General features: G+C 41.1%; 2 protein-coding genes across 2 annotated transcripts; both read right to left on the bottom strand.

The window, feature by feature from the left end:
• Window positions 1-1162: 1162 nt before the first annotated feature.
• Window positions 1163-10041, bottom strand: pex2 (peroxisomal biogenesis factor 2). Its single transcript, XM_061713162.1, has 2 exons — window positions 9975-10041; window positions 1163-3983 (listed from the first exon to the last, which is right to left on the bottom strand). Exons 1-2 carry the CDS (start codon window positions 9976-9978, stop codon window positions 2995-2997), a joined length of 993 nt encoding a protein of 330 aa, XP_061569146.1. The 5' UTR covers window positions 9979-10041; the 3' UTR covers window positions 1163-2994.
• A 2963-nt stretch (window positions 10042-13004) lies between these two features.
• On the bottom strand, window positions 13005-20353 carry LOC133423308 (endogenous retrovirus group 3 member 1 Env polyprotein-like). The gene is made up of 2 exons (XM_061713495.1): window positions 20275-20353; window positions 13005-14731 (listed from the first exon to the last, which is right to left on the bottom strand). Exon 2 carries the CDS (start codon window positions 14529-14531, stop codon window positions 13005-13007), a length of 1527 nt encoding a protein of 508 aa, XP_061569479.1. The 5' UTR covers window positions 14532-14731; window positions 20275-20353.
• Between the last annotated feature and the right edge of the window lie 315 nt (window positions 20354-20668).

Consider the following 20668-nt stretch of genomic DNA (forward strand, 5'->3'; position numbering starts at 1 on the left):
TCCCAGCGGCATTAAGGTTGATCATATATGCATCCTTAATCTCAAACATCTCCTTAATCTCACTTTATGGGGCTTGCCTCACATTAATGTAATGTAGTGCATAAAATATTGACAACCAGTCTTTCCTGTCGTTGGCTTTATGCATTAGTGTTGGATTCATTAGTCCGAGTGTCCTTGATGTGAAAGAAGCCCTCCAAGTTTCCACGTGATGAGCTCCATTTTTTTTTTCAATGTCAACATCCAATATTATGGCCCCCACCTCAAGGTGTATGTTTTCTTTTAATCCATTGAGGAGCTTCTTCAGTACTTCTATAGGTGCTTTAAACCATACAATTGATTATTTTTAGCCTTGCACTAGCACTAAGGGCATAAACTATTGAGATCTACTGAAGTTCTAGGATAAATGGTCAGTAACATAAATAATTTAAGATCAGCTCTGCCTGTTCAACACACAGTCTTCTTCAGGGCACTCACAAGAACAAAAAAACTTCATGCATTATCCTCTCCTACCCAACAAAAACATTAACCTGAGTGCAAATGTGCGTACAATGGTCTCTGTCAACGGATCTGAGAACAGCTCCCCAGCAGTTGGCTCTCGAACAAAACCGCAGTTCCGATTGATTGTCTTGGCAATCAGCAATTAAGTAATCGTGATCAGAACAGAGGAGTGGAGAAGGGGGGGGGGTGGGAAGCCCCCACCCTCCTCTCCTCGTATCCCACTCCTCTCGTCAGCCCAGGAAAGGCTTCACTCAGCTGGGGTGAGTTTGGCCCCAGGCTGGGCTCACTGGTGGAGGTTAACTCCAGCATAAATAAGCATCTTTGGACTCATTACAGGGATTAGAGAGTAATTCGCCTGCGAGGAAGGAGACGACTGCCAGGGTTTTGGTACAGTTTACTACAGTCTTATAGGGGCGAGGGCCCTTGAGATTACAGAGGGAGAGAGATGGAAAGGCAGCAAAAGAGAGAAAGGCCAAGGGAAAAGAGCGGATGGCTGTCAAGTGTGTTGCGAGTCAATCCAAGCCCCCGGCTGCCCCCTTGATCTTTAGCATGTTGGGGTGCTGTGAAAACGGATAATGGGAGTTAGAACGACCGAGCCTGTCTAGAGAGAAGTGTGCTGATTGTTATAACTTTCACTCATTTCTCTCTCCTCCACTTAACTAAATAAACACCCAAGAGGTAACACTCTATCAATTTTAATGATGTTGAAATACAATTTAGGCACAAAATACACAACAAATGCTAATTTGGCCATGATGAGAGGCATCAGAAATTCCTCCCATTATTTATTCAGCTGACTTTCTGCATTTTTCATCAGAACAAATATTCCCATTTCAACAAACACACACACACGCACGCACACACAATCACGGAGCCAATTTGGAGCATAAATCAAAACACTCGCTCATCAAATATATGCTTTGTGTGTTTCTCTCTAATCTGTCCAGTGCACCAAAGACAAATAGCTCGACCCAAAAGTCTGGCCGGAGAAACGGAGGGCACAGAGGACCATCAATACATGCACACACATTAAACATAGCAGAGCGGTGTTTGCTCAGAGAGGACAAAATAAAGAAAAGTCCAGTCATATTTTCATATTTGGGTAAATGTTTTGGAAAAAAAAAAAGAGAAGAAAGAAAAAAGGCAGCTAAAGGGGATGTTGAACACACTTCTTGAAGTTTTACTGGAACTACATCTTTGATATACATACAAGGGTCAAAGACGTGACGCTTACTTTTTCTGTCCGATGGAACTTTTTACCTAATAATAAACATAAAAATGAATAAAAAATATAACATGTATGTCTAATACGTTCCTTCTACATGTGCCCACTCTTATTTTATTTAAACGTGTTGGTTATTGGTCATTTTCTGCCATCTGAAGTGTGAAAACATCATGTGGGGTGACCGTCCGGCCTTGACTTCTGTTTGGACAACTGGTTTTAAATCACATTAAAACAATTTAAAAATAATGCTTGCCCTATTGGGCATACTTTCAAACTTGTTTTAGATTTATTGACAAAGTTATGGAACATTTGTACACACATTTCAATCATAATACACAAACGAATCTTGTCCGAATATGTTCATTGTCTGAATTATCATCTGGGGTGACCATGAAAAAAATACAATTGAGGGACTTTTATATTGACAATCATCTCAAAGAGGATGTTGCATCAGCCAGTTACTCCATGAGGGTCCCAGAGAGACAACCTGCAGGTCAGTAGTCTCTCTCTCCTTTACAAATAAATCCTCTTTCTAACTGCTGCAGTGTATACGTCACATTTTGATATCATGTGGGGTGACCACCCTAAAACTGTAAATAATTCGTTTTATTTGAAAATCTATATTTTGAAGGTAAATTTGTTAGTGATATGTGGTGAGAAGTAGCTAGCTTAGATCATATAGCTAACTGGTAGCCTGTTATATTTGATTAAACTTGAAAGCATCATGTGGGGTAACCAACAAATGGCAATTCTGTATCAAATTCAAAATTGAATGTCTATCAGTTTTGGTTCAAATATAAATTATTGGTATAGCATGCATAAGTGGATACACCTTGTACACATTTTAAATCAGTTTTATGAATTTTAGAGTAAGTAAGAGGGTGACACTGCCATTATGGATAGAATGTATTTAAAAATTGTTTTCAAAAAATGAAAGGAAAAATGTGTCTATCTTTCTTGAACAGTTAATTTAATTACTGATACTTATTAAAATATTATTTTTTTTATGGAAATTATTAATTTTGAGATAAATGGTCGCCCCAAATGACGGTTTAAAGGTTTAAAAACACTAAAATACCTTTGTTTGAAGTTTTCACATACATGTATGTGTACACTACATTTCAAATGTTTGGGAAATGGCCAAAAATATCTTTATTTTAAGTATTTTAAAAATGGGCTACTCAAAGGCCTTATACGTCTTTGACCCACAAACATATTGATACGTTTCTTTATATCCATTTAGCAATTTCAGAGTTGGTAGGCTTGGACCATCACCTTCCAACCACCTTTATCTCCGTCTTGACTAGCTCGGGCTGCCGTGCATCAGCACCACATTTGGGACAGGTGAAGTCAGGGTCGGCGATGCTGTGGCTTTTAATGCAATAGTAGCAGAAAATGTGCTGGCATCCCACCGTGTGAGGCATGGTCGGCCACTCTCCACAGAGTCCACACTCTTTCCACACTTCTTGTGCTTCTCCGACTCCTTCTCCTTCAGAACTTTCTCCCCCAAACAAAAGTGAAGACAAGTTTGCTTTCAGTCTCCTCGTGTTGATCAGCGGTATCAGGAAGATGAGGAAATCGGCAAAGCCGTGCCACAGCATTTCCCGATTCACGTTCTGGTAAGTTATGTCCCTGACTGCATTGGGTTTGCTGAAGACGGCTTGAGCTCCCGTGATTCTTTCCGCTAGGACGGGATGCCGGCCGTTCCTCAGAAAAATGAGAAAATTAATCAGGGTTGCAAACTTTGCAATGGCAGAAAAAAGCATCAGTGCATTTCGGAGACTTTGCTGGAGGAAGCCAGAGTCTCTATCAGACTCGGGTCCTCTTGGACCCAAGCCCAAGTAAGGCAGCAGGCGGTGCGAACGCTCCTGGAGCCAGCCAGGACCTGCAGTGAGCAAGGCCAGAGCCAACTTCTGCCTGGGGGAGAGAGGCCTGTACCTGGAGGACAAGGAAGACTTGCTGTGGTAGCGCAGGCTCAGCAAGGACTGGCCTACAGTAGCGCTGCTGGAATACAGCGTGAACCTCCACACGAGGAGATGCAGCAAAGCCCTCAGTTCGGGCTCCAGGGGAGTGAGAATTCCCGGGTAGCAGTTCTGGAAGCATTGAGAAAACTGGGTCCACAGCAGCTGCTCCAGGGCCGAGTCCAGCTCAAGGGCATCCAGCTGACTGATGCGCAACACGGCGGTGTGAGGGTCAACGCCATGACCTGAACCACCAGTCCCAGATGTTTTCTTCTGGTTGCTCTCATGTCCCAAACCCACTGAAAGAAAAAAACAAAGAAACAAACAAAAACAACAGCTGTATTTATAGTGTTTTTCAAGCATTTTGAAGCGTGCAGCATGTACATCACAAACACAGAGAGTGACTGAGCTGCTTTTACAGGGTTTATACAGCAATCCTTATGTTAAATTTAATACCAATTAAATACCTTTTTCACTACCTTCAGATTTTTTTTAAAAACTGTCACAACTTTAAGTGTTAATCACGAACCTTTTAACATTAATACCGATTTTGAACTATAGAACACTATACAGAACAGATTTATAGACTCATTGATGTTGACCAGATGTTTCACATTTATTTCACTTTGTGAATAACAAAAAAATTGACTGCTTAAAATGTAAAAGGTAAAAAATAATACCAATTTAAAAAAAAAATACCTCTGACAGTGAATTTAACACTTTTAATGGCCTTAAATTTGGCAATTTTCATTTATCACTTTTTAAAACCCCGCGGAAACCCTGTTTTAAAGCAGATGGTATACTTTTTTTCACTTCACCATATGTAATTTTCCTCAATAGTGGATTAAGCAAATTACTGCTGACAAACTTTATGAAGCAAAACATAAAGTGCAATGAAACTCATTATGACAAAGTTTACAAGAAAAAAAAAAAAAAAAAAAAAAAAACTGGAGTTCCTGCTCCAGTGATTGACGAAAAATGGCTATAATTAAGAACAGGAGTTCTCTGTAACTAATGATTGTTAAATAACTTAAAAGGACAACAGGAAATGTAATCTATTAAAGCCAGGAATAAAATATCCACAGAAGCTATTAAAGGACAGCTCTGTCATTGGAAGAAATGAGGCCCCGAAGGTGAGCCCATCCCGTTAGGAATGGTATTTTTCTTTCTACATAGAAACGGAAATCATTTTTCACATGTAAAACCCGTCCTTAATGCAAGCTTTGAGATGTGCCATGCAGAGGAGCAGGGGGTCTTAGACTGCTTTCTCCACTGTATAAACACACACACTCCCACACAGCCACACACACATCCTTAACTTAGGAAGCAAAGCCCGGGGTCTCTCAGTGCCTGCTCCCTCTGGAGATAGGGGTGTGTGTACAAATCACATCACTCGGGATTAGGCTAAAGGCACAGTCTCTGGTACACCATAAACATCTGCAAGATGTGGAACAATTTTCTTCTCCCTTAGATTCCCCTCCATGTGGGATCTCACCATTGTGACGCCTGGGCTATTTTGTGGCACATAGGTCCCCAGACTGCACACACTTCTCTGGTTTTATCTGCTCTTTCCTTGACTGAAATGCTTAAGTGGGAGACTAACTAACACAAGGAGAGACAGACCAAGAAGGCCACAGATAGAGCGAGAGAGACAGAGAGGCCCTTTTTTTGACAGTCGCTTTTGTGTCTCACCAAACGGGATTTGTCACAAGCCTTTAAAAGAGATTTCAGTTGGGTAAATATGGCAGTTGTGACAGAAAGGGAGAGAGAGAGAGATGATGGTCACTTCAGACGTTTCTCGAGAAGGTTAAAAAACATCTAACACGAAGTGGCAATGCTTGGGTTTTATTGTGGTGCACAGGATCATCTCTGTATTCAAGATGTTTAAATGGAGCCAGGATACACCCTCCAAATAAGTTCGCATTAGCAAATGAATGAAAAAGAGTGAATTCACGCTGAAGTAAGCAGGTATGACAAATTCATTGAGCTGCATTTGAAATGCTGTCATGTTTCGTGGCTAGAACCTCGCCTGTGACGTGAGTGGGGTTTGGATTTAAAAAAAAACATAACGAGAGGTAGTCTGAATGTGCATTGCTAACAAATAAACGGGCTCTGTTTGTTTAGCTTAATCTGAAAGTTTTTTTTTTTCCCCTTGATGGGAGAAAATATGGAGATTATGTGCTGCCTGTGTGTATGTGTGTCTGAATGACTATGTATGTATGTCAAGGATAGCCTTGATCTATGCAGAGCGCTAATGCAGCGCTAAGTTAATCTATCAGCCCATAGCTTTACACGAACATACTGACAAGCGCACACACACAAACGTGTGCACACAAACACACACACACACACAGCCAGGTGGTGGAAATCCCCGTCACAGCAGTAGCCCTCTCAGGAGAGTAAACCCGGCCAGGTCCAACGGTCTTTTCAAAGCCTTTTATTGAGCAGTTTACAAGTTATGAATGAATATGTTTTATTTGGGGAAACACGGTATTGACAACCACCTATCAATAGTAATGTGACTATTGTCAAGAGTCTGTCAATATTAATGTAATTATGATGTAGAAGGATCAGAGGGATGCTGCAGTCGAGGGCCAAGTAACATCTTCTGCCCACTGCCATATCAATAGTCGGGATTACTATTGACAGTTTCCCTTCAGACTTGCAGCACTTGCCAAATATATAACAAGCAGACACTCGAGTCAATGCTGCGCTGCCTATAAAAATTAAGCATTTGAATTTACACAGCTTTTATCGCGGACAGCTGGAAATCCATGTTCCTTATGTAATAATCAGAAGTCACAGTAAGAGTGACTCTTTTTTTTATGCTATAAGAACAGAGTGTGTATTAGCAATTTGTGTGCAAATTGTGTGGCATTTGCACACAAAAAAATAGACAGAAATCCAAGTAAATAAAATACTATTTTGAAGTATTTGCAAACATAGAGACTCTCCTGGTGACTTGTTGGTTAGTAAAGCAACAGATTTGGAGACAAAGCAGGTCAGGAGACTTCACTGAAAAATCATGAGTAACTCATGAGTGTCTCGCTGTTCTTCACAGCTGTTAAAATACTTCTGAAATATATTCTTAGGAATTTTGATTCAGGTTGGGTAATAATTCATGCTTTTCTTGTTTCCTTAACTTGTGTGTCTTGTTCAGATAAATACAGCGCACTGACTCAAGACCGACTTCCACAGCTAACAGACAACAGCAATAACCAATCTAACAGGGAACACACTCCGACACCGCTTCCAGGCAAAAAAAGAAAGAAAGAAAAAAAAAGGGACCGTGATCAGCGCGAGGAAGGGAAAATGAGGCAACAAAAGCATACAGTGCATTACCCCGAAGCCCTGCAGGTGCAATGGGACCTCTGAAAGCTTGACAACAGACTGTAATGACAGCTACCATGGACAGACAGACAAGTCAGACAACACGTCATGAAACCACTGGCCGGGAGCTGTGAGCTACAGTCCACTGATAGTGAGGCAAATAAAAAAAAAATTGAGTGAAAAGATAACTAAGGTGAAAAAAAATAAGGGAGAGGGAAAAACAGATAAGCTCAAACCTTTCTGTGGGAGCTGACCTTGACAATGACAGTCACAACAAAGGAGGAGGGAACATTCCTAAAGCATGCAGGGCCAAGCCATATTCCAGTGCGGGCGACCAGGGAATAGCCCATAGACAGACGGAGACGGCTCTTTTTTTTTATTTTTCATGACCTTGGCTTTGGTGTCTGGGGGGAAAGAGGGAGTGTTTAGGGCAGGGGACTGAAGCTTGGGAGATACTGGGAAGATGGAGGGTCTCTGGGGAAATGCGCTTTGCCTTTTCTGCAGCGGAAATACCACGTGGCCACTTGAAAGGCTATCACCCCACACCAGTTACAAACTGCGTGGTCAAAAAAAAAAATCCCAATTTGGATCCTTGTGTTTATAGCGCCCAAATTCCTAGGCACTTAGCTAAACCCGTTAACATAATGTATCCGCTGAAATAATGCACAAATGTTCTCTTGACTTTCTACGATTATTGGAGGGAGAAACAGGCTTTCCTTGGCAAAGGATGCTGGATCGCAACTTTACATTTCTTCTCTCATTCATGTAAATTAATTTGTGTAAAAGCTTTGGTAGATAACACTTAAGCAGTCCAGTCTTGTATTTTTTTTCTTCCCGGCACCTCCCATTATTGCTCTTCTTTTGCCACAAACGAGTGCAGGTCTATTAGCCAAGGCTTGCTAATGTCCTCAATATAAAAACGGATGACAATGTCAGATTTAAAACTTTTAAGAGAGTGATGTCATATGGCAAAGCACGGGCATTACGGGGACACTAAGATTACCCAGGCAGTAAGGAGACTAATTGTTATGAGTCTGTTCCATGAAAAATGAATGTGTGCAGATGCACAGAGGGTCTTCAGGCCGTGTGTGCATGTGCATCACACGCTAATGCTTTATCAAGGCTCCCCTCTTTCTCTAATCATCCAAGACTCCTCCGAGCTGTGGGGTGAGAGCCAAGTTAATGCCTGAGCACAAAAAAAAGAACCAAAAAAAAAAAAACCACACGCATCATTTAGAAGAACACATCTGACACACAAAAATGTGCTCTGCTTAATCTGGTTTGCTCGGAAGGTGAATTATTTAAAAGAATTAATTGATTTCATGAGTATGAAGGTTGAGTATGCTAAGGCTGTATGAGTAATAAGTACAAGGGTTTGCGAAAAACAACTTAAAAAGTCATGAATCATTTAGAGGGCAAGAAGGCACAATGAATGCGAAGGAAAAGGCAGAACAGCTAATAAATGAGAACTGAATTAGTTTCTTTCTTAGGAGTCAATGAGAGAGCAACTCAGGCAAATAAAATGTGTTATTACATGGAATATTTGATCAAAACATTTCTTTCCCTCTCTCCAAGCATGGAAAAGCATTTTCCATGCATTGTGTCTGCTTTTTCTTGTTCAAATCTTTTTCAAAGACTAAATGTGTGTGGGATACAAAGTTTTAAACTAAAAGGTAACTACTTCTTGTTTTTCTCTGCAAAATTATAGAAAATATGAAGGCTATAGGAAGATAAGAGATGGGAGACCTTGTCATTCAAACTCCAAGGCAGATATTATGAAGACTGATACATTTTATAGTTATTCATTTATCTCCAACTGGATGTTTAATGGCATTCTTTCCTTTAAAAAATACCATACGTTCTTGCACAAAGTACACATCTCAATCTGATATAACTAATACACATTTAATTTAATATGCAGTACAACGGGCAAAATATCCAGCATGGCCTATGTAAAATAAGCACTAGGTGTATGCCTGTTATGTCTTTTATGTCTCCTTTGTCTAAATATATCTCGCAATCTTGGAGTGCAGAAACTTACTAAAATGAAAATGTATGTTCATTATAAACTGATAGTTAATTTATGAGTAAAATGTTGGTTAAATACTTCCCTTCATCTAAACACTATAAAATAACCCCATGACCCCAGAATGAGAGCACAGCCTAGTTTACCTCCTTTAAAATAAACACACTCATCAAGCAAAGTGTTGCAGTCCAGAAGCAACCTCAATGTCATACAATCAGGTGCACCACATTTTCCTTCTGATGGCACAACCTACTTATTTTTCTAGATATTTTATTAGCTTGTGCCAATCAGTCTTTAACAACAACAAAACCCAAATCTGTTCCATTTTGATAATAAGGCAGGAGCATTAGGTGATAATCACAGTGGGGATTTGATTTTGGCAGCGTGTGTGTGAGAGAGCAGTACAGTCAAAACTATTATAAAAGAGAGATATAAGCTGGAGACAGATAAGAGTGGGAGAGTGATGATTGGGATGAGAGAAATGAAGTGAGAACTCTCCTGAAAAAAAAAAAAAATCAATAAGATCAACTATGCCTTGAATATCAATACGGAAGGTTTTGATCTCTACCACTGATTATTTCTGGGAATAATGGAATTAAGTGCGGGGGATTCTTGAAGGAGCACACACTCTCACAAGGTTACTAAACTAACTTTCAGTCAGTCTACACCAACTCAAAATTAAAACTAATAATTCAGTAGACGTGAATGCTTGAACAGAAAGCAGTATGCATTAAATACACCCACGGGCGTTAAGAATCGATCCAAACATGCAACAAATGGGAGAAAAAGACATGCAACACAACAAAATGTGACATGGTAGACCTGTGTTGAACAACACAAACACGTGTCGACCCCTGGTTCCCTGTAGACACTGCATGGTGTGAGCAGTAAGCCAGGCTTTGTTTTCTAAACTACACAATAAATGAACATTTACCCATTTTTATTCGGCGGAATCAACGTGAACCTCCTCTCCGTCGATGTGAAGGCAATCTGTTTTTTCCGGGTTCACCATGTTTATCCCGCCTCTTAAAGAAAACCAGCCAATGGCGTACAGGAACTGAACCACGTGACCACGATTAGCCTATCACATCAAGCAGCGCAGAGGCAGCGGTAACGCGTGAGAGGAAGGAAGCGTCTGTATGTCTGGAAATAACAATACTTTCACAAATCCGTTGTAGCAACCGCTCCTAAGGACAACATTGGTGCAAACACAGCAATGCTTCACACAGAATAGCATATTTACTGCATTAGGGAGTCTATTTGCTATTCCTTTTTAACTGTATGGGGCTAAAAGATAGAATATCAAGTTGTTAAAAACTTTGATCACATTGATAATTCATTACTTTGAGAATTGCCTTTTTCAGAGGGTAGTTCTTACACCAAAGTTTGAGAGAAATTTCGAAGATATCAGAAAGGATGGTGATGCACCTGTTTTAATAAGTCAAGAGCAAAAGAACTGAAAACAACCACATGAAGTCCTGGTACTGAGTTTACCAGCATCAAAAATATCAGTTCAAAAGATGAAGAGCAAAGGCTGAGACCTCTGGATGTTTACGCCGACAACGATATAAGAACCCAGGCAGGTGAATATGTTTCATGGATTTATTTGATATCTCTCAGGTGAGGTGGAGAGTTTAGGCTCCAGTTTCTCTGGAGGCGCAGGTTCAAAGCACTGCCATTATACAATTCTTAAAACTGTAGAAAAGCAGAAGACAACCATTATTCCAAATTGATTAAACTCCTAGCCGTATCAGTGTATTTTCATAATTTATAGCAAACAATATTGAGTCAGTCCTTCTGGATTACAATAGGTAAGATATTCCTTTCTTTTTTCTTTAAGAACAAAAGATATTACAAAGTTTATTATTTAGATGTTTATTTTTTAAAGAGCACGCTTGTATAAAATAACAACAAATTAACAAGACTGAATCAAACTGAAATGAATAACAATTTCTCTTAAGATGAAGTCAAGAAAGATGTTTTTTTTAGAAAAGGAAAAAAAAACTTTACAGAATCATCAATAAAACAAGCACTCATCAGATATCTATTGAACAATAGGCAGACTTTTACTTGTTGTTTTTAATATGTTATGTTTTTAATCCCTCCCCTTTTAATGAGAGATTAAAGTTTTGCTATTTTCAGGTTGAAATTTGGACCGCTGTTATTTCTTTGACCAAAATCATCGCAAATGTGGATGTCATCATTTGTGTGGACAAGATGGCGACTATAAAACAAAGTGTCTGTTGTTTTGTACTCAATTTTCTGACCACTAAGAGTCCTTCATTTGTGTACTTGTAGTGTACTGAGCAACAAGAAGTCCATCAGTGTGCATGTGCTTATGTCATCAAAATACAGTATAAAGACTAAGGCTACAAGCACTCGATTTGGAACATAGTCAAAAAAACATACCGGTACTTCTGAAGTATCGGAAAATTTGATTTCTCTTTTATTTGACATCTATGCACATATTTACCTTTAACTTGTCATTTCTATTGTCAGTTGCTTTAAATTAAAAAATGTTAACAGGTAACTTGTCATTGTACCCGGTTACATTTTTAAAGTAACCCTCCCAACCCTATATACACTCACCAGCCACTTTATTAGGTACACCTGTCCAACTGCTCGTTAAGGCTAATTTCTAATCAGCCAATCATATGGCAGCAGCTCAGTGCATTTAGGCATGTCTGAGTACTTTAGAAACTGCTGATCTACTGGGATTTTCACCCACAACCATCTCTGGGGTCCAAAAAAAGAGAAAATATCTGTGGGCGCAAATGTCTTGTTGATGTCAGAGGAGAATGGCCAGACTGGTCCGAGCTGATAGAAAGGCAACAGTAACTCAAATAACCACTCGTTACAACCGAGGTTTGCAGAAGAGCATCTCTGAACGCACAACACGTTGAACCTTGAGGCGGATGGGCTACAGCAGCAGAAAACCACACCAACCAAGTGCTACTCCCGTCAGCTAAGAACAGGAAACTGAGGCTATAGTTCGCCCAGGCTCAGCAAAACTGGACAACAGAAGAAGGAAAAACGTTCGCTGGTCTTCTGAGTCTCGATTTCTGCTGCGACATTCGGATGGCAGGGTCAGAATTTGGCATCAACAACATGAAAGCATGGATCCATCCTGCCTTGTATCAACAGTTCAGGCTGGTGGTGGTGGTGTAATGGTGTGGGGGACATTTTCCTGGCACACTTTGGGCCCATTAGTACCAATAGAGCATCGTGTCAACGCCACAGCCGACCTGAGTATTGTTGCTGACCATGTCCATCCCTTTATGACCACAGTGTACCATCTTCTGATGCTACTTCCAGCAGGATAATGCACCATGTCATAAAGCGTGAATCATCTCAGACTGGTTTCTTGAACATAACACTGGACTCGAACGGCCTCCACAGTGTTGAAGAATATTACAAAGTCCAGTTCAAGAGTCCGCTGTGGTATTGAGAGATTTTATTCTAGCCGGCGTTCAGCTGACAGATACAGACAGTGTCTGGTTCGGTGGCTGACACCGAGTGAAATTGGAACAAGCTTCTTATACAAGAAGTTAAAGCAAGAATACACCAATCAGGAAAGAGACAAAAAGTAATTTACAGTCGGATGTGACTCGGGCCAAATGTCATTATCAGACATTTGTCATGACTGTCACAGACCTCCAAATCACCCCATAGGGTGCTCTCGTTGATTCAAATCTGTTTGAACCAACTTCTGAGGTGTCGGGACCTTCACATGGGGTAGGAAATTGGAGTCTCAACAAAAGTTGTTGAGTCCAGTTGTCTGTTTGAGCCAACTTCCGAGGTGTCGGGACCTTCACATGGGGTAGGAAATTGGAGTCTCAACAAAAGTTCTTGAGTCCAGTTCAAAGCCCTGTAGGGGGTAGGGGCTGGAGCTTCCCATGACAATGTGGCTCGACAATTCACAATTTTTTTTTTTTTTTTTTTTTTTTTTTTTTTTTTTTTTCACTTAAGTACAGTCAATCCCAATTTTGAACAGAAAGTCTGAATTTTCCTCCTCCACTGACGGTAGAGGTGGAATTACAGTGGAGTACATGATTGTAGTAGTAGTTTGAGCCATACATATTTTGCAAGTGAACCTTAGACATGTAATCAGAAGCCAAATAACAATTAGGAGTACAAACCCCAATAAAGCAAATTCAAATATCAAGTAACCAACGTGTCCTAACTGTTCTCTAAACCAACCAAACAAACTAGTCGTGACAGGTGTATGTAATGTGTTAGCAATGTTTTTCAAGTGATCTGTTATTTCTTGGATGGTGGCATTGTGGTTAGGTATAAAGGTACAGCATTCAGTTTTAATCACAGCACAAGTTCCCCCTTGAGAAGCTAATAAGTAGTCCAATGCAGCACGATTTTGCAAGGCCATCATCCTTACAGCAGTCATCTCTTGTGAAAGCATAGACATGCCCTTTGCTGTGGTATTTGCTAAGTCTTCAACTGCATGAGATAGGTCCCTTATCTGATCCAAAGCTGCCATGACTCCGTAATTTGGAACGAGGGCACCAAAAAATCTTGTCCATGGTGTTTGGGTGTGAGTGTACAATTCTCTTTTAACAATGCGAACTTTCGGTGGTACAGCGACGATTCTCATGGCTGGTACCACATGGCCCAGACCACATATACCAGACCAATCGTTTGGAAGATATTCGTAAGCCTTCATGCCACAAATCCAGTAAACACCTTTTGGTAGAGGTATGGAACAGCGATTAACCATTGTAGCAAGGTAGTTATAATCTTTAATGGAATCGGGCAGTGGATTTTGGCTTGTTTTAGGCTTAACAAGCGGTTCTTCAGAAGGAGAGTATGTGGAGTCACAGTTTGATATTCCTAGGTGGATAGTTCCTTTGCCTTCAACACACCACTTTAATGTCTTTGGGATCATGGTGAGGGTGAGAGGAATCGGTGTGCTGCAGGAATAACAGCTAGTGTGAATTTTATCACAATACATTTGTCTCATTTGGGGGGGTTTGTGACATTTGCAATGCCCATAAGAGGAATTGAGGTTCAAAATGTAACAGGTGTCACATGAAGTAATGGGCAGAGTCATTAATGGGAGTCCTTCTTTTGTGCTGTGTGGAATGAACCCACACACATAACAGTTATCAGGGTGTGGGCTATTTTCAGCAACCATTTTTGCCAGTTGGAGGTATGTGTTTGTTGAGGGTTGTGTTTCATATATTTTAGGAGTTATTTTCTCCTGGTAAACGGTTAGGTCTCGTTTGTGGTGTTTGCAAGGGTGTCTGTTTTGTTCCTGCGACAGATGTGAGTGTTTTGGCGTGTATAATGCATCTGCTTCTGGGCCTCTGTGGCCTGCGCTGCTCCCCTGCTCCTCTGCCAGTCGTCGAAGTCTGGGGTGTTGAAGTTCATCTACTTCTGGGCTGTCCGAGCCTGCGTGGTTTCTTTCACTGGCTCCGACGGTGGTGAGGACGAAGACCCCCAGGAAGAAGATGGTACCAGCTGGTTTCCGGTGCATGGCGGAGGAGTTGTTTTCTTGCAGTGGGATGCGTGGATCCAGATTAGACGCCCCTCACACTTGACGGCGGTGTTGGTGGTGAGCAGGACGTGTTGAGGTTTAGACCAGCGAGGTTTCAGGGCGTTTTTCCGTCGGAACTCCCTGACACAGACCCAGTCGCCGGGTTGGAGGTTATGGCACGGTTTGTCACTAGGAGGAGACTGGACAGCTTTTACTTGTCTGTGGATTGACTGGACAGCAAATGTTAGAGCAGAACAGAATGATATCATGGATTCATCCATGGCATGGAGGTCCATCTTTTTCATACATAGAACTGAATTACTTGGTATAGTCATAGGTCTACCCGTAATAATTTCATGAGGTGTGAGTTTATGCTTCCTAACGGGTGTTGACCTCATCGACATTAGGGCCAAAGGCAACAACATTGTCCATTTTAGCCCAGTTTCAGCACACAGTTTGGCTAGTTTGTTTTTCAAGATGCCATTTTGTCTTTCAACTAGCCCTGCAGACTGCGGGTGGTATGGGCAATGCAGTCTCTGTTTAATACCCAGTGATTTACAGAGTTCAGTCATTATTTGTCCAGTGAAATGAGTACCTCGGTCTGAGTTGATGCTGTGTGGAATGCCGAACCGTGGAACAATGTCTTTTAATAGGCATTTCACTACAGCAGTAGAGTCCGCCTTCCTGCAAGCCCAGGCTTCAGGCCAGTTTGAAAACATATCCACGCATACAAGAACATTTTCATATCCCTCACATTTTGGCATATGAATAAAGTCTATTTGCAGAGCTTCAAAGGGTCCCCGTGGGGGGGGGTGTGTTGACAATGTTGTTTGTACTGTTTTCCCTGGGTTATGTTGTTGACAGATTAGGCATTGTTCACAATATTTTCTTGCATAGGATGTGAATCCTGGAGCATACCAGTCTTTCAACACTATCTGACACATTCCCCCTTTGCTTACATGTGACAAACTATGTGACATGCGTGCTAGCCACGGGTACAAAGATGTGGGTGCAACAACGCGGCCGTCGTTGCTGACCCACAAATTATTTACATTTTTACAACCATGGGAAAGCCACAATCTGTGCTCCTTCGCATCAGCAGTCTCTTGTAAGAGGGCTACATCATTAGGAGAAGCCAGATCGTTAGCGGGTATAGAAGGGCAGAGCTTTACATGGACAGGTAAGCCAAATTTGGCGGCTTCTTTTGCTGCATGGTCAGCCGAAGCATTGCCTAGTGAAACAGGGTCCTTGAATTTGGTGTGGGCTTCACATTTAACAACAGCAATAGATGAAGGTAGTTGACACGCTTCTAACAGTTCACCAATCAATTGACCATGTTTAACGGGTGTCCCCGAAGATGTGATAAATCCTCGGTTCGCCCACAATATACCAAAATCATGTACACAACCAAAAGCATATCTGGAATCTGTATAGATCGTAACAGTTTTACCTTTTGCTAGTTGACAGGCTCTCATCAGTGCATATAGTTCAGCTACTTGGGCGGAGTTGGAGGAGGGCAGGGCGGCACTTTCAACAGTTGAGAAATTATCACAAATTGCATAACCTGCATATGGTATTCCATTTTCTCTATAAGCAGAGCCGTCAGTGAAGAAAACAAGATCAGAGTTAGAGAGTGGAGTTTCAGAAAGGTCGGGACGAGGTTTAGATGAACATGAGGTGACATCCATACAATTATGGGGTTCACCATCATCTTCGGTTGGAAGTAATGTAGCAGGGTTAAGGATAGAACATCTTTTTAGTGTAATGTGTGGAGCAGTGAGAGTTAGTACGTATTTTGCTTCTCTTGTCCCTGTCACATGTCTATGTGCCTCTCTGGTAATCAGGGTGAGTGCATCGTGTGGGACCATGACTGTTAGTGGTGACCCTAAAACAATATCAGCAGATTTGTTGATAGCAAGTGCTGCTGCGGCTACGGCTTTGAGACAAGGTGGAAGCCCTCTCTCGACGGGATCCAGTTTAGAGGAAAAGTACGCCACAGGTCTGTAAGCAGAGTTATGACGTTGAGTGAGAACAGATTGGGCAAATCCACATTTTTCATGTACAAAAAGAGTGAATGGTTGATTGTAGTCGGGAAGGCCGAGCGCAGGGGCAGATAGTAATGCCTGTTTTAACTTGTTAAAAGCATCGTCAGCTTGTTGTGACCAGGTTAAGGGCTGAGTGCAGTCTGAGGGTTTGCATATGTCTTGGAGTGGCATTGCAAGTGATGCATAATCCATTATCCATTGTCTGCAATAGCCCGTCATACCTAAAAATGTCTTCATCTGTGACATAGTTGTGGGTTTGGGCATTTCTATTATAGATTTTATTCTGGAGGGAGTAAGGACCCTTGTGGAGCCAGATAGTGTATGTCCCAAATACTGGACTTCATTCTGACACAGTTGAGCTTTCTTAAGTGAGGTTTTGTGGCCTTTGACAGCTAAAGCGTTGAGAAGGGTAACTGTGTCCATTTCGCATGCAGGGGCAGAGGGACTGGCTAAAAGTAAATCGTCAACATATTGAATCAGAGTGGAGCCTCCAGGAAATGACACGTCTTTGAGGTCATTATTTAGAGCACGAGAAAAAATTGTAGGTGACTCAGTATACCCTTGGGGTAATCTGGTGAATGTGTATTGTTGTCCATCATATGTAAATGCAAATAAATATTGGCTATCCTTATGTAGAGGGACAGAAAAGAATGCACTGCAAAGGTCCAACACAGTATAGTGGGTGGAATTGGCAGGTATTGACGACAAAACTGTAGTAGGATTTGGAACTAAAGGGAAACGTGGGAGTACCACTTCATTTATAGCTCGTAGGTCCTGTACAAATCTATATTCTGGTTTACCTGGTTTTTTAACAGGAAGTATAGGCGTGTTGCATGGACTATCACACGGCACTATTATTCCCTGGCTTAACAGAGATTGAACTATAGGGCGGATGCCCTCTCTCTTTTCCTGAGAAAGAGGATACTGTGAAATCTTTGGCAAAGAGACATTCTGTTTCAGCAATATCTGTACTGGTTCAGTAGATTTGATCAAACCAATGTCATTAGAAGAAGAAGACCATACTGATGGGGGCACGCTGGACACTATTCTATCCTGTGTTTTCCCTTTTTCCGCATCCATCAGCTGGTTCTGATCTATCAGAGCTGCTAGTACAGCGGTTGTGTTATCTTGGTTAGTCTCTAAAAAGATACCGTCTGGTGTGCAGTAAATGGTACAATTTAGTTTGCACAACAAGTCTCTCCCTAATAGATTTACAGGTGTGGTATCTGACAGCAGAAAGGAGTGAGAAGTTGTGAAGTTTGACATGCTTTCAGTAAACGGGCCTATAGATACTGTAGTAGGCTCAGAGACAGGTAAACACATGGGAATCCCTCCAACCCCCACAGCTCTGACAGTTTCTTTAGATGATTTCAAATTTGTAGAAGTGATTGGTCTTAAAGTTGAAAGAGAAGCTCCTGTATCTACCAGAAATGATGTAGATTTTCCATTTACATCTATTGTTAAGTTAGGCTCTTCATTTGTTTTTGCTAGTTTTATCAGTGGAGCTACTGTTAAAGTTATTTCTGTTTCAATTTGGGCACTGTCCTGACAGCTCTATGGATTGTGCTGTGGGGTTTGTTGGACCTCCATGTGATCACTTGATGGAGTTACCATAGGCAGGGTAAAATTAGGTTGGGATGTTCTATAGGGGCAATCTTTTATCCAATGATCTGGTTCACCACAACAGAAGCAGTTCCTATTGTTTTTGTTTGGGAAGTGCGACGTGTGACCTTTGTTGTGGTGTGAGTGATTCATTGGTCCACATCTTTGGTTGATCCCTCTGCCGCTGCGTCCTCCTCTCGGTACTCCGCCTGTGTAGTGAGACACTTGGGCAAGCATTAGCGTTTCATACATTTTAGATTCCTTTTGTTCTGTGTTGTCCCAGTGGTGTTGAGCTATTTCCACTAGTTCAGTCATTGCTTTCCCCGCCCACCCAACTGTCAGTACTACTTTAGCCTTAACCTTTGGTTGAAGGCAGCTAACAAATATATCTTGCAAGTAACCTGGAGGAAGTCCATTAATCTGATCTTGTGACAAACCACAATTTTCTTTTGCTGTCAACATCATTGTAGCATAGAGTTCCCTGGGATTCTCATCTTTTCCTTGTTTAAGTTTTGTGAGAGGAGTATAATCCACTTTTTGTACTACTTCCTTTTGAACTGCTAAAGTGATGAAGCTGTAAAGGGTCTGAGCTTCTTCTGGTGTGATTTTGGCAACAGCTGTAGGATCAGAGGAAATTCTACATGCATCAAGTACTCTGCTTTTCAAATCAGGTGGCAAAGTTAGCTTTAACAGTTGCATTATGTCAGGCATGTGAGGTGTGTATATTGTGCATACTGATTCCCATTCATCTAGCCATTTTTGTTTATTTTTTCTGACATCCTTGGGAAAATCTCCTACTATCGCTTTTAGTTCTCTTCGGCTCCAAGGTTTGTAGATAACATCTTTTCCCATTGTGATCAGTGGAGCTAATTTTACTGATTGTGTTTTCTTTGGTTTTCTGCCTCTTTTCACAACCCACTCCTCTTCACTGTTTTGGCTATTGTCTTCAGACTTGGGATGTTGTAAAATCCAGTCATCATCAGAAGTGTCATCGTCACTTGATTCTTTAATCTGTTTTACCGGATAAAGGTTTTTGATTTGATCATTTAAATGGTTTTCCACTTTCATTTTTGTCTGCGTTGTGTTTTTAAGTTCTTCCAATTCTTTCACAGGGTACATAGTTGTGGCATGATTGTTTTTGTTTATTTTAATGTTTGTGGAGGACCCGGTTAATGGGTCTAATTCCTTCTTTGTCTGCGTTGCGTTTTTACACTCTTCTAATTGAGCCATCAGCTTTTTGTTCTGATCCGTAAGCTAAGCTATTTGGGATTCTGCATTACGGCGTCTGCTTTCATCCCTCCAAAATCTGAAGGAGTTGAAGTGCTTTTGTCCATTTGTTTGAGAATTTAATTTTTCCTTTAAATTTTCTAATCTAGTCCGGTCAAAGGTCCCACTTGGGGGAAATTTTAAGAGACCGTCGTCTTTAGTTATCTTAACCCATGTTTTAACAAACTTAGTGCTATTGGTACCGTAGTTATCGTACATGTATTTAGAAGGACCAGTCAACTCTTCCTCTGACTCTTTACTGAGAAAACTTCCCATTTTTCCTTCTGTAAGATCCCTCCCAGAGAAAAAAAACTTCAATTACACTTACTTTTACCCACAAATCACTTTCTGATTCTTCCAACCATCAGTCTACTTGAGCCTACAAATCATTCGGCTTAATGTAAGGAGAGCAAGTCGATTCTTACTGAAATGAAATATATCTCAAGTATTTGGGAGAGCTAGTCATCCCCATTTATAAAATAAAACCAGTTCTTCTACATATATATCCGTTTTCCACAAATAACTCAGTGTTCCAACACTTTTATGGACCTCACGTCCTGCATATGCAAGTCCCACTGGACTTAGTTTTGGTACTCAGACCAACCGTTTCGTTCTGGCCATTTCTTTCTTTTTAATGTTACCCGAGATATTAAACCTTTTAGAAGAGCTAGTCAATTCTAAGGCAGGAGAAGCAGAACATTCTCACAACACAATCAGATTCAAGTGTTATGAAATTGTCAGCGTTCCTAAAAACATCTCTACAATAACCTTCCCAATAACACAAAATAATAACAAAAAATATAACCTTCACAACCACACAGCGGACTTACCTAAAATCTCAGGATGACGTCAACCATTCTCCGGCACTCCAATTCACAGACTTTCGACAACAACTCAGCAACAATAATTTGGGATTTTGTAAGTGGATCCCCTAACCTCTAAAATTTTAGATAGAGTCGCTGATTGCGCCGTTGTTCTGGAACAGGAGTTTCCATCGAAGGTCTATTGTCATCCGGGTCACAGCGCCAAATTGTTGAAGAATATTACAAAGTCCAGTTCAAGAGTCCGCTGTGGTATTGAGAGATTTTATTCTAGCCGGCGTTCAGCTGACAGATACAGACAGTGTCTGGTTCGGTGGCTGACACCGAGTGAAATTGGAACAAGCTTCTTATACAAGAAGTTAAAGCAAGAATACACCAATCAGGAAAGAGACAAAAAGTAATT

Source organism: Cololabis saira, chromosome 22 (assembly GCF_033807715.1).
Source record: "Cololabis saira isolate AMF1-May2022 chromosome 22, fColSai1.1, whole genome shotgun sequence".
In the NCBI taxonomy this organism is placed as follows: domain Eukaryota; kingdom Metazoa; phylum Chordata; class Actinopteri; order Beloniformes; family Belonidae; genus Cololabis; species Cololabis saira.